The sequence below is a fragment of the Gracilinanus agilis genome, chromosome 1 (genome assembly GCF_016433145.1).
Source record: "Gracilinanus agilis isolate LMUSP501 chromosome 1, AgileGrace, whole genome shotgun sequence".
NCBI classification, from domain to species: Eukaryota; Metazoa; Chordata; class Mammalia; order Didelphimorphia; family Didelphidae; genus Gracilinanus; species Gracilinanus agilis.
The window spans coordinates 555712976-555725523 of NC_058130.1; the positions used below are offsets into that span (position 1 = coordinate 555712976).

The window sequence follows — 12548 nt, forward strand, 5'->3', positions numbered from 1 at the left end:
GAACAGGGCAAGAGCAAAGTCTTTTTCCAAGCTCTCGAGATGATATTCTTGATGCCATAGTTACAGTATGCGACATAAATTTCATAGTTTGGGAGAAAATGATTGCTATTTAGCTTAAATTGCACAATGTTTTTGTGATTGCATAGAGCAGTAATGGGCAACTATTTCCCATGGCCCTATGATCTATGGCCTGGTTCTGGCCCACAGGGAATATCACACTCAGAGAGAGTAAGATGTATGTTCCCTTTTGTAATGTGTTTTTAACCTACTCTGTTTTTTAAAAAGGCTTTCAAGAAATCTTAAATTAAATTATCTTTGTTGACCAAAGATTAATTCCTAAGGTCTTCTGAAGAAATAGAAACATTTCCTCTATGTGAGAATCACACAGAAAAAAAGTTTATTTAAAGCTAATTTAAAAAAAATTTTATTATGCAAAAAACTGCAAGAACTGTTCTCCCTGTTCTACTTATTTTGCTCTGCGTCAGTTCCTGTAGGTCTTTCCAGCTTTTTCTGAAATCATCTTACTTATCATTTCATATAGCACAATAATATTCCATCACCAACACATATCACAATTTGTTCAGTCATTCTCCAATTTAGAACTAATTATTTCAGTCATTGTGTTGACTAGCTATGATCAAGTCATCTCACTTCTGCTCACCCTGGTTTTTATTTGGTAGAAACGAAAAATAATCTTTTTTTTAAAAAAATTTCTTGCTTTCCATCTTAGAATCAATACTAAGAACTCTATTGGTTCCATGACAGGAGAGCAGTAAGGGCTAGGCAGTGAGAGTTAAGTGGCCCAGGGTCACACAGCTAGGAAGTATCTGAGGCCAGATTTCTAGGCCTTTCTCTCAATCCGCTGAATCACCTAATGGCCCCCCTATTTTAATTTATTTTGAAACTTAACACCCACTGTGAACCTGTTTCTATATCTCCATCAATCATCTTACTGGTTTTATGTAGCTAATGTCACTTTGGACCTGGTGTTTGAGAAGGAAATTTAAAGTTATTGACTCAGATTGGTGGGCGATCAAATAGTAAAAAAAAAAAAAAAAAAAAAATTAAAAAGAAGCAGAGCTAGTCTCTTCAATCTTGAATTTATTATTGTATATTGGTTGCCTTAGAGCTCTTGGAAATTAGAGCTTTGATCCAGCCATACCATTTCTGGGTTTGTACCCCAAAGAGATCATAGATAAAAAAGACTTGTACAAAAATATTTATAGCTGTGCTCTTTGTGGTGGCAAAAAACTGGAAAATGAGGGGATGTCCTTCAATTGGGGAATGGCTGAACAAATTGTATATGGTATATGCTGGTGATGGAATACTATTGCGCTCAAAGGAATAATAAACTGGAGGAGTTCCAGGTGAACTGGAAAGACCTCCAGGAACTGATGTAGAGTGAAAGGAGCAGAACCAGGAGAACATTGTACACAGAGACTGATACAATGTAGTAAAATCGAATGTAATGGACTTCTGTACTAGCAGCAATACAATGACCCAGGACAATTCTGAGGGATTTATGGTAAAGATGCTACCCACATTCAGAGGAAGAACTACAGGAGAGGAAACACAGAAGAAAAACAACTGCTTGAACACATGGGTTGAGGCAGACATGATTGGGAATGTAGACTCGAAACAACCATACCAATGCAACTATCAATAATATGGAAATAGGTCTTGATTGATGACATATGTTAAAACTAGTGGAAATGCATGTTGGCTGGGGGGTGGGGAGTAAGAACATATGGATCGTGTAACCATGGAAAAATTTTTAAAAAAAATAAAAATTCAAAGTAGTATTAAAAAAATAAGAATGTTGGATTTTATAAAATCTTCTATGAAAAATTCAGGACCTCTTCAGAGATTTTTTTTTGGTTATTTTAGGAAAATGAGATTCTGACTGAACAAGAAGAGCTCCTAGCCATGGAACAATTCCTCCGGAGACAGATTGCTTCAGAAAAAGAAGAGATAGAACGTCTCAGAGCAGAAATTGCTGAAATTCAAAGGTAAGGAAGACTGAGAAAGTTCTGGAAATATTCCCTTACCCCATCCTTCTCCTAAGGCTTGCCATAATTTCTGACCTTTGTAATTTGGGGATTTTTATTCCTTATCATTTTCCTTCCCTACTTAAAACAAAAAAGCCCCAGAATCTTTATATTAACCCACATTCAGCTTTCCCTTTGTCCAAAATACTACTACTTCTCGAATTAAAAGTATGCACAGAAACCTAATCAGTATTGAAAGCACCAAACCACAGGCAAATGTCTCTTTGCACTGGTACATGAAACTTGTGATCCCCTTTACCATTCTAGTCGTCAGCAGCATGGCCGGAGTGAAACAGAGGAATATTCCTCTGAGAGTGAGAGTGAGAGTGAGGATGAAGAGGAGCTGCAGGTCATTCTCGAAGACTTACAGAGACAGAATGAAGAGCTTGAGGTGAGAAATTGTTTCTGAAAAAAGTCTCCGTCCTAGTTTTGGAAATTGAATGTTATAAACGACACATTTGCTTGGGGAAGTTTTTTTCTTCCATCTTAGTATTAATTATAATTAGACATGGGGTAGCCACTTATGAAATATTAGGCTTTTTTCTTCGGACAGGTGAATGTCACAGTTGGTGGCTAGCCAAGATCTTTTCGGCCTACTATTTAAGTTGGCTAAAATGAGCCCTCAGGAAAAAAAAAATTTGCATAAAAACCCAATTTTTTTCATCCAAACTTAAGGAAGACCTTTCTAAGGTAACCTGTCAACAGGACGGTTTCCTCCTGTATGAGATGAAGGAGTGTTTGACTGAGTAACCTGGAATTTTATGATTCCAGTTATATTTGCAAACTCCCTAGAGGTTTTAGTTGTCTGAAAGTTCAAAATGAGTCACCAGTTTTAGACCAGTGTCAAGTCAGCTAATGCCACCTCAGGCCCCAGTATCCAGAGCATTATTATGATACACTTACTCAGCTCTGTCCTAGTTAGACCATATCTAGGTATTCAGTTCTGGGTATATTTTGAGAAGAATGTTGATCAAGCTGGAGAGAGACCAGATGATGAAAGGCCTTGAGATCATGAAATAAGAAGACTGATTGAAGGAACTGCAGCTCCTAGCTTTTCGTGTCCTCTCTGAATTGAAGAATGTCCTATGGAAGCAGGAATAGACTTTATTTTCCTTTCCAGATAGCATAACTCAAGAGTACTGGGTACAAGTTATAGAGATGCAGGTTTAAGTTTAACATAAGGGAAAAGTTGTAATGATTGGAAAGGGTTAGGATGAGAGACTGGACCAGTGTTTTCAGGGTAACTACTTTCTCTGCAATTTGAAATTTTGGAGAGTTGCTTTAGAGCAGTGGTTCCCAAACTTTTTTGGCCTACCGCCCCCTTTCCAGAAAAAAATATTACTTAGCCCCCTGGAAATTAATTTTTTAAAAAATTTTAATGACAATAGGAAAGTTAAATGTACCTGTGGCCATCACTGCCCCCCTGGATCGCTGCAGCACCCATCAGGGGGTGGTAGCGCCCACTTTGAGAATCACTGCTTTAGAGCATCAATTTAGAGTGGGGTCACACAGCCAACCTGCCAGGGGCTAGACTTGAACCTAGATCTTCTTGGCACCAAGACAGACTATCCGCTGTATCAGCTATTAAAGATTATAATAATTTGTGGTTCTCCTTCACTGTTGATCTTTTCAGTGAAGGCTGGGTGTCCATTTGTTGGGGATTGTCTACCTTGCCAATTGCCTGCTCTATCTGGATGGCCCATAGGCCAAGTTCAGTATATCTACAATCTCCCCACCTTTTCCCTCCTGATCCCAAACACACCCCTTTTTTCCTGACTTCTTGATTTCTGTTGAGGGTACCAACAGTCTTCTAGTCACTGGATCAATGTTAATTCATTTTCATTTAACCATCAGATGGAGATAGTTACCTGCCTTGTCTTATTTTGCCACAGCAATATATAAAATATCTACTCCCTTTCTCTCCACTCACAAGGTTGCCATTCCAATATAGGGCATCACTTCTTTCCAGGACTACTGGGCAGTTAGTCTAATTAGCTTACCTCCAGTTTCTGCCCTTTCTAATTCACTCTCCATAGCTGCTTAATTGATATTCCTAAAATAAAAATCTGGCTATGTCACTTTGCTCAAGAAATTTCATTGGTTCCTTATTGCCTCCAAGCTAAAATACAAACTCCTCTGTTTGGCATTTCATATCCTTTATTTGGCGCCAGCCTATCTAAGATACAATGCATACAGTGCAAGCTTTACCCTGACTGGACTGCTTGCTGTTCCCCGCACATGAACTTTCCATCTCCTGATTGCTTTTCCATAGTCTTTGCCCTTTATACCTGGGAGGCTTTCCCTTTTTCTCTTCCAGGAATCCTTAACTTTTTAAGGCTCATCTCAAGTACAATCATCTATTAAGTTTGAGCCTTCCAGGTGTTAGTGAAACCCTTCTGTTCTCCATTTACCTTGTATCTACTGTTTATATCTTTTGTCCTAGTAGAATGTCAGAATAGGAATTTTTGTTCTTTGTATATACCAGTGATTCCCAAAGTGGGCGCCACTGCCCCCTGGTGGGTGCTGCAGCAATCCAGGGCAGGTGGTGATGGCCACAGGTGCATTTATCTTTCCTATTAATTGCTATTAAAATTAAAAAAAAAATAATTTCCAGGGGGTTAAGTAATATTTTTTTCTGGAAAGGGGGCAGTAGGCCAAAAAAGTTTGGGAACCACTGATATATCATGCCTATTGGAGTGTTTGAAATAAAGTAGAAATCTCAATGATACCTATTGAATTTGGGATGTTGTAGAAGGAATTCCTAATCAGGTTGATTGGCCTGTGAGGTTCCTGCTAACTCAGAGCATCATATCTGGGCAGCAGTGAACTGAGAGACAGCATATTGGGGGACAATAGCCAAATAGCAACTTATTCCCATACATTTTCCATTCTCTAGCCACTCTTTATTTACTTATATGTATATATATTTTTAAGGAGTTTAATTGACATGAGTTAGTATATTTTATTTTTTAGAACATTTTTCCATGGTTACATGATTCATGTTCTTTCTCTCTCCTCACCCCACCCCCCTCTCAGCACTGACAAGCAATTCCACTGGGTTATACATGTATCATTGTTCAAAACATCTTTCCATATTATTACTATTTGCAGAAGAGTGATCTTTTAACATCAAAAACCTAATCATATCCCTATTGAACCACATGATTGATCATAAGTTTTTCTTCTGCATTTCTGCTCCCACAGTTCTTCCTCTGCGTGTGGGTAGCGTTCTTTTCTCATAAGTCCCTCTGGATTGTCCTGGATCATTGCATTGTTGCTAGTAGAGAAGTCCGTTACATTTGATTGTACCACAGTGTATCAGTCTCTGTGTACAATGTTCTCCTGGTTCTGCTCCTTTCGCTCTGCATCAATTCCCGGATGTCATTCCACTTCACATGGAATTCCTCCAGTTTATTATTCCCTTGAGCACAGTATAGTATTCCATCACCAGCATATACCACAATTTGTTCAGCCATTCCCCAGTTGAAGGGCATCCCCTCATTTTCCAGTTTTTGCCACCACAAAAAGTGCGGTTATAAATATTTTTGTACAAGTCTTTTTCCTTATTATCTCTTTGGAGTACAAACCCAACAATGCTATGGCTGGATCAAAGGGCAGGCATTCTTTTAAAGCCCTTTGGCATAATTCTAAATTGCCAACCAGAATGGTTGGATCAGTTCACAACTCCCCCAGCAGTGCATTAATGTCCCAATTTTGCCACATCCCCTCCAACATTTATTACTTTCCTTAGCTGTCATATTAGCCAATTTGCTAGGTGTGAGATGATACCTCAGAGTTGTTTTGATTTGCATTTCTCTAATTTGAGAGATTTAGAGCACTTTTTCATGTGCTTATTGTTTTATCTGAAAACTGCATATTCATGTCCCTTGCCAATTTATCAATTGGGGAATGGCCTGATTATTTTTGTACAATTGATTTTTAGTTCCTTATAGATTTGAGAAATTAGACCTTTGTCAGAGGTTTTTGTTATATTTTTTCCCCAATTTGTTGCTTCCCTTCTAGTTTTGGTTGCATTGATTTTGTTTGTACAAAACCTTTTTAATTTCATCAAAATTATTCATTTCACATTTTGTAATATTCTCTATCTCTTGGTCTTAAATTCTTTCCTTTCCCATAGATCTGATAAACTATTCTATGTTCACCTAATTTACTTATAATTTCCTTCTTTATAGTCAAGTCATTTACCAATTCCAAGTTTATCTTGGTGTAGGGTGTGAGATGTTGATCTAAACCTAATACTCTCCCAAACTATTTTCCAATTTTCCCAGCAGTTTTTGTCAAACAGTGGGTTCTTGTTCCAAAAGCTGGCATCATTGGGTTTGTTGTACACTGTCTTGCTGAGAACACTTACCCCAAGTCTATTCCTCTGATCCTCCCTTCTGTCTCTCAGACAGCACCATATTGTTTTGATGACTGCTGCTTTATAGTACAGTTTGAGATCTGGTACTGCTAGGCCACCTTCCTTCACATTTTTTTAAATTCATTCCCTTGGTATTCTTGATCTTTTTCTTCTAGCCACTCTTCTTGTAATTCTCATACTCTTGGAAAGAGAAGGCATTTTTGTAGAGACTGAGGACCCATTAAATATCCCGTCTTCCTATACTTGACTTAGAATAAGAGGGAGGTCTTGATTTAGATTGAACAGCTTTGTAGAATCATAGATAAGGACCTGGAGGTCCCTTGGATATTCTCAGCTATAAATGAGGGAAGCTTAGACTCTGAAAAGTGAAGCAATTGGTCCTAGTGACCCAAGGAGCAGAGCTGCTCCAAATACATCACTAACTTTCTACCTAGGCCTGTGCTGCCTTATGGTCATGTAGAGGCCAGATCTGTTTTTTCCCTCTTCATCCCCTTAAATAATATTTTCAACAGAGGTTGGCTTGGAGCTCATAGTATTTTATCATCACAGGATTCTTTTCCCTTCCAGAAAGGTGAACTAAAAATGACACCATCACAGGAATGATTGTTAGTGGGGTGAAGAGGTTAGATAATTTTTTTATTCCCTCAAAAAACGTTTCAATTCCAGGAAAGGATATTTAAACCACATCACTATAGTGTACGCTGTATCTCCAGGGAAAATTTAGTAGTAATAATAGCTACCTATAATTTATGTAGTGCCTTAAGATGTCACATGTATAATTTCATTTGATCCTCCAACTCCTCTGTGAGGGAAATACTGCCATTATTTTACAGAAACTGGAGCCAAGAGGTTGCCCTGCCTCTCAGTTAGGAAGTGTCTGAAACCAGAAGGGAATGTACCAGGTAGTAGCTGGAAAGGAAGCTTCTGCCTTGTTCTACCATTTAAAAAAACACCAAAACAAACCCTCTTATTTACTTACCAAGCATCTAAAACAGACTTTCTGCACTTCCTGCTGCAGAGTGGATTTTGAGCAGGACTGAGGCACTTCTCAAGATTCCTTTGCATTAAGAGCTTCATAAGTCCCAATAAACCAGTTTCTTAGGTAAAAAAAAGTATTCTAAAACCAAATATGGATGACGTGTGGGAGCTCCTGTTTTTCCGATAAATGACCAAGAGTGAGTTGACAATGACTGTCAGTTGTACATTAAATACAATACGAGGCAGTCATAAAGGTTTTGAAAGGGGCGTAGACTGTCTCAGGCCTACAAGAAATGCTTACAGGACTGAGGCTCCAAGTAAACACCGCCGTATTTCTTTAAAGGATCCAAGTCTGGAGCCACCAGAGGAAGCAGTATTTTTTTTCCTTCCCTAGTTGAACTTATTGCATCAAGGAGATCATGGTATCCTATTTCTTTGCCATTGAGAAACCATTTTTTGGCCTTCACTGCTTCATTAACACTGTTCTTTCTGTTCTTGGTAAAGATAAAGAACAATCATCTGAACCAAGCAATTCATGAGGAGCGAGAGGCCATCATTGAACTTCGAGTGCAGCTTCGACTGCTTCAGATGCAGCGAGCAAAGTCCGAGCAGCAGGTGCAGGAAGACGAAGAGCCAGAAAAGCGCGGGGGCGGGCCTCAGCCGCAGAGAGACGGCGTCCCCGACACAAAAGCGGCGAAAGAGCAGCAGCCAAAGGCAGTCAAGGAGCAGGCGAAGCCCTCACCCAGCAAAGACCGGAAGGAGACACCCATCTGATCAGCTGTGCGAGGCGCCCATGAAATCTACTGGACTTAACAAGGACTGTGCAATTTACTGTAATGCTGAGAACAAGTGCGCGCATCTCTTCTGGTGTACATTATGTAAAGATGTCGTTTAATCCCGGGACGCCTGTCTCTTTCCTATGTATGAATTCTACCCATCAGGCTCAGGTTACATATGAGTGTGCAAAGCAGCGAAAGCATTTTCAGGCTTGGAGGGGACAGATGTGTTTTCCAGATAGAGTTAGCTTATTTGAAGATTAATTTGCTTCAGTTCACATAAAATGAACCTCAAAACTTTTAATTCTCGAGAATAGTTTGACTTTTTTAAACCAAAAATGTTCTTTTGTTTTCACTGCAGCAGAATTGGAGGCCCGCTCTCTCTTTTCAGGGGAAAACAAATCCGAAATGAATTACTGTATCTGCCTTGTGAATTGATCTATTGTTTCACCCATCATGATTTCTGCTTACTTAAGTCACTTTTGCTTGTGCCTTTTATACCTTTTTGGTGCATAATGGAGGTGCCATCTGACCTTTCATGATGGACAAGAATGGCTTGGGCTAACTGGCTACTTTTATATATCCTTATTATAAATTCTAACTTTGCAATTCTAAACTGCATAAAAATAAATTTCCACCACACACCGGAACTGCATGGTTTGGTCCCAGTAAGACAGATGTGATGGCCCTTAATGCTCTCTTGGATCAGAACTGTTTGGCAGCACGAGCCACAAAGAACAGAAAGTGAGGTTGGGCCCGCTTGTTGCTCATTTTGGCCACACCATTAATCAATACGTACCTTCATGTTATTTGTAACTTTTCCACAAAGCTGTTTGGAGGCATTTGCCTCCTAATTCCTTTCCACACAGAAATGGGTAAATCTTTAATGTGACTGATCTTTTGCTAAAAGGTGGATTTCTATTGCTTGCTTAGGCTAGAATGTAATGTCTCTTTGCCTGGTTAAGCCATATACTCGAACAAAATCTTAAATTCTATCTTTCAAGTGAGCCTGATTTATAGCCTCCCATTTGATAGGATTCAGCAATAGAAAAACATTACTTTTTAATAGTTGCTATGCTCTTTTCCTTCTTGTTTCATTGAGGTTTATACCTAAAAGCGGTGATACTTCCCTAACGCCTGTCTTCTTGGGCCACTTTCTGTTTAAGACTGAATATTCTTATCTGTTAGATTAAATGATATCCATGAATTTGTCAAATATTCAATATATGACAATGAAAATGAACCCCAAGAACATTGGTAATCTTTATTCCCTAGAATTTTGAGTATTTATTTTCAGCACCTCTTGGATGTGGTTGTATCCTCCTCTACCTATTGCACTGTTGTGAATTGTTGGCCACTATTTGATTTTGTACAAAAAAAAAAGCTTTGATATGTTATAGAAAACAACATAACTATTTTTTTAAAATCTGGAGAGAAGATATTATGGTGACTAAAATATGGTCAGGTGATGAACGTAAATGTGTAAAGCCTTCTTGGTGTCCTGTCTGTTACATTCATTTTCTATTTGCTGGCAAAAATATTTAAGATTACTTTGTGTAAACACTAATTTCTATCAAGCTGTTATGATTTTTTTAAATCAGTGTTTCCATTCTCTTAATATTGGCTAACTTTTATTTTGTGCCAGGACCATTAAGCATCAAGCAAATAAATTTAAGCAGCCATTTGGGAAAAAAAAGTTTCCAGTTTCTTTAGTTTTCTGCAAGTTAAGTGCTCATTTTGGGGGATGGTTTTAAGTATCTTGTGGCCAGAGGCCAGAGAGAGGTTGGGATCGTGTAATCTAGGATTTTTGGGGGGAGTGGGTGGCTGCATGGGTGGTGGTAGTGCGTGTGTTGTGGGTGGGAAGGGGCCGGACCTGTGATTTCACTGGTGTAAGGAACTCCTCCTCAGGAGAACACTTTCTCCTGCTCTCACTGCAGACGTCAGTCCTGAAACACTGAGGCTCTCGTGGCCTGCGTGTGTCTGAGGTGGGTGTGGTGGGCTCTCTCATGCTGCAGTGCCACCATTTTCTAGTCTAGCCATTCACGTGTAAAGCTGGGTATGTGATCCAGTTGTACTTATCGTGTTCGGTCCTGGTGGTGTTTTTGTTTCTCAGTTCTCTTTGTGACCAAGAGCTTCTATTTGCATCAGCCTAATGGCTGCAGTTAGGTGTATAGATACAGCCATGAAACAGATTTTCTGTGAAACAAACAGGCTTATGTGGGGCTGGCACCAGGATCTTAGGTATTAACCAAGGGAGCCAACTTCATCAAAGCTATGTTTTTAGTGACGAAAATTGGAAGCCAATCCATTTTTTGGTAAAATGTCACTAGTAATATACTTGTGTTAGCAAACCTATGGCACGTGTGCCGGAGTGGGCCACTCCCCTCCTCGCCACAGCCCGAGGACATTTCTCACATGACCTGCCTCGCTCTCAGCGGCCCTGTCTGGGGTAAGGCTGGGAGGCTCACATGAGGCATGCAGGTTTGGCACTTGGTTTCTAAAAGGTTCACCATCAGTGCTATTTTACTCTTCTCTGGCTCTGCTACTGAAAGTTAAGTATCCATCAGCTTGGAAATAAGACCTATAGGTACTTTCTTTTAAACTTATGCACTGAATGAACTTCAAGTTTACCATTAATTACCAAAATAATCATGCAAATACTTTGGTTTCTTTTGACAGTATGTAACCCTAGACAAAAAAGCTTACAGATTTTTACAAGTTAAAGCTTAGGAAAAAATATTAAGGTAATGCTTGATATTTTGATTTTAATGGTATAGAAAATAGAATACATAAAATTATAAAGGAAACATAATATTTCCCCATTCAGGTTCAGGGACCTGAAATCTCCAGGGATCCCAGGTTAAGAACTCCGGCTCTAATGTTTCAGATGACTTTTTGGGGAAAATTTTCTGGTCTGATTAAATTGTATAAATCAACTCCCAAATCTACATGTACATGAATCATTTTTTCCTAAAAGTCTTCCAAAACTAACGAAAAAATACAAGGTATAAATGTGTTGTGTGAGATGGTGCCTCTGAAGGGGTCATATCCCCAGAGTAAGGATTTTGCCAGGATTTGAAAGGAATCCTCAGGACTAAAACTAGACTAGATCACTATGCTGAATTAGAACATGAAGGATACACTCTGCTAAGATCTTTGAACCAACTGTGATGTTACAAACCAATCAGGAAATGCCTAGAACTGACCCCAGTTCTGACTGAAAATACTTCTCTTTCTGGAGTTTTGGATAATTGTTTCTTTTCAGTCTGGTCCAGCAGGTACTAATGAGAAAGCTGTTTCTGGCTTTGTTACAAGCTCAGAAGAATTGGAGAGTTTAGTGCTTTGTTCTTGTTATTCAAACCAAATAAGGACAATTGAGGATTTTTCTTCCCCTAGGAAGTAAAAGTTCGTTTTGATCCTTCATGCTTTCCAACTCTCACTAGGCTCAGCAAATGCCTGGGTCTTCTGACAGATGAAAAGAAAAACTATGGGGTCAGTGATTCTAACCAGGGCATGTGAAGAATTAATGAAATAACCTAGAGAAAAGACAACTACGTTAGAACGAAGTGATGTAGAGATTATTTTGCTTAGTGCTGAAATGATTTAAGTGAAAATGGAATTGTTGGCAATAAGTACCCACTGTGAACCCATCCTCAGTGTTCTTTATACCACAGCTGATTTTTGAGTGTGTGATAAACTTGCACTAACCTAGTAACATTTCTGCTGAACATTTTCCTTTGTGACTGATACGATGAGTGTGTACACAGCCGTGGGATACAAAGCAACAGTCTTCCATGCTAAAGCAGCTTATTATTCTTAGGGGTGTGGGGGTGGATACATTCACCGGTAAGCTCATCTAACTGAGCAAGCAGATAACACTAACAACTATGGACACATCAGAGACAGGACCCGGCATCTGAGCTGTGTCTTGTAGGCAATGTGATCCAAGTGTGGGGAGCACAAGGGTGAGATGGAACAAGCTGGTTTGGCTGGAATGGAGTGAGGAGAGGAGAGGACGAGGAAATGAGGCTGGGGTGGAAGCTGTGTTAACCAAAGCCATTGATTTTTGAGGAGGGGAGTGATGTTGCTTAGACTGTGTTTGATTGCTAAGCTACTGGCAGCTTTGTTAGCAAGTTTAGCCTCACTGTAGGTCAGGAGAACTACAGCAGACATAAAATAGGAAGTTCACTGTTTCTTGCTTCTGTGGTCTGTATGTATGTAGTATGTAGTACCTCACAAGGACATTTGCAAAGGTAGGATACTTAGTGTCTTGTCATTCAGTTTTGCTTATTTTGATCTGAATTGAGCCAATAAGGGCATTTCTTCCCCTTCCACTAAATTCCAGTGTCGTTATGCCAAAAAGCA

General features: G+C 39.3%; 1 protein-coding gene across 1 annotated transcript in view; it reads left to right on the top strand.

Annotated features, from left to right (window-relative positions):
• Positions 1–8265, top strand: part of RALBP1 (ralA binding protein 1) — a 48904-nt gene extending 40639 nt beyond the window's left edge. The window contains exons 8-10 of the mRNA XM_044666844.1: positions 1888–2009; positions 2316–2439; positions 7912–8265. Of these exons, the coding sequence (XP_044522779.1) occupies positions 1888–2009; positions 2316–2439; positions 7912–8181 (516 nt within the window). The 3' untranslated portion in view covers positions 8182–8265. The remainder of the gene's footprint in view (positions 1–1887; positions 2010–2315; positions 2440–7911) is intronic.
• The last annotated feature ends 4283 nt before the right edge of the window (positions 8266–12548 follow it).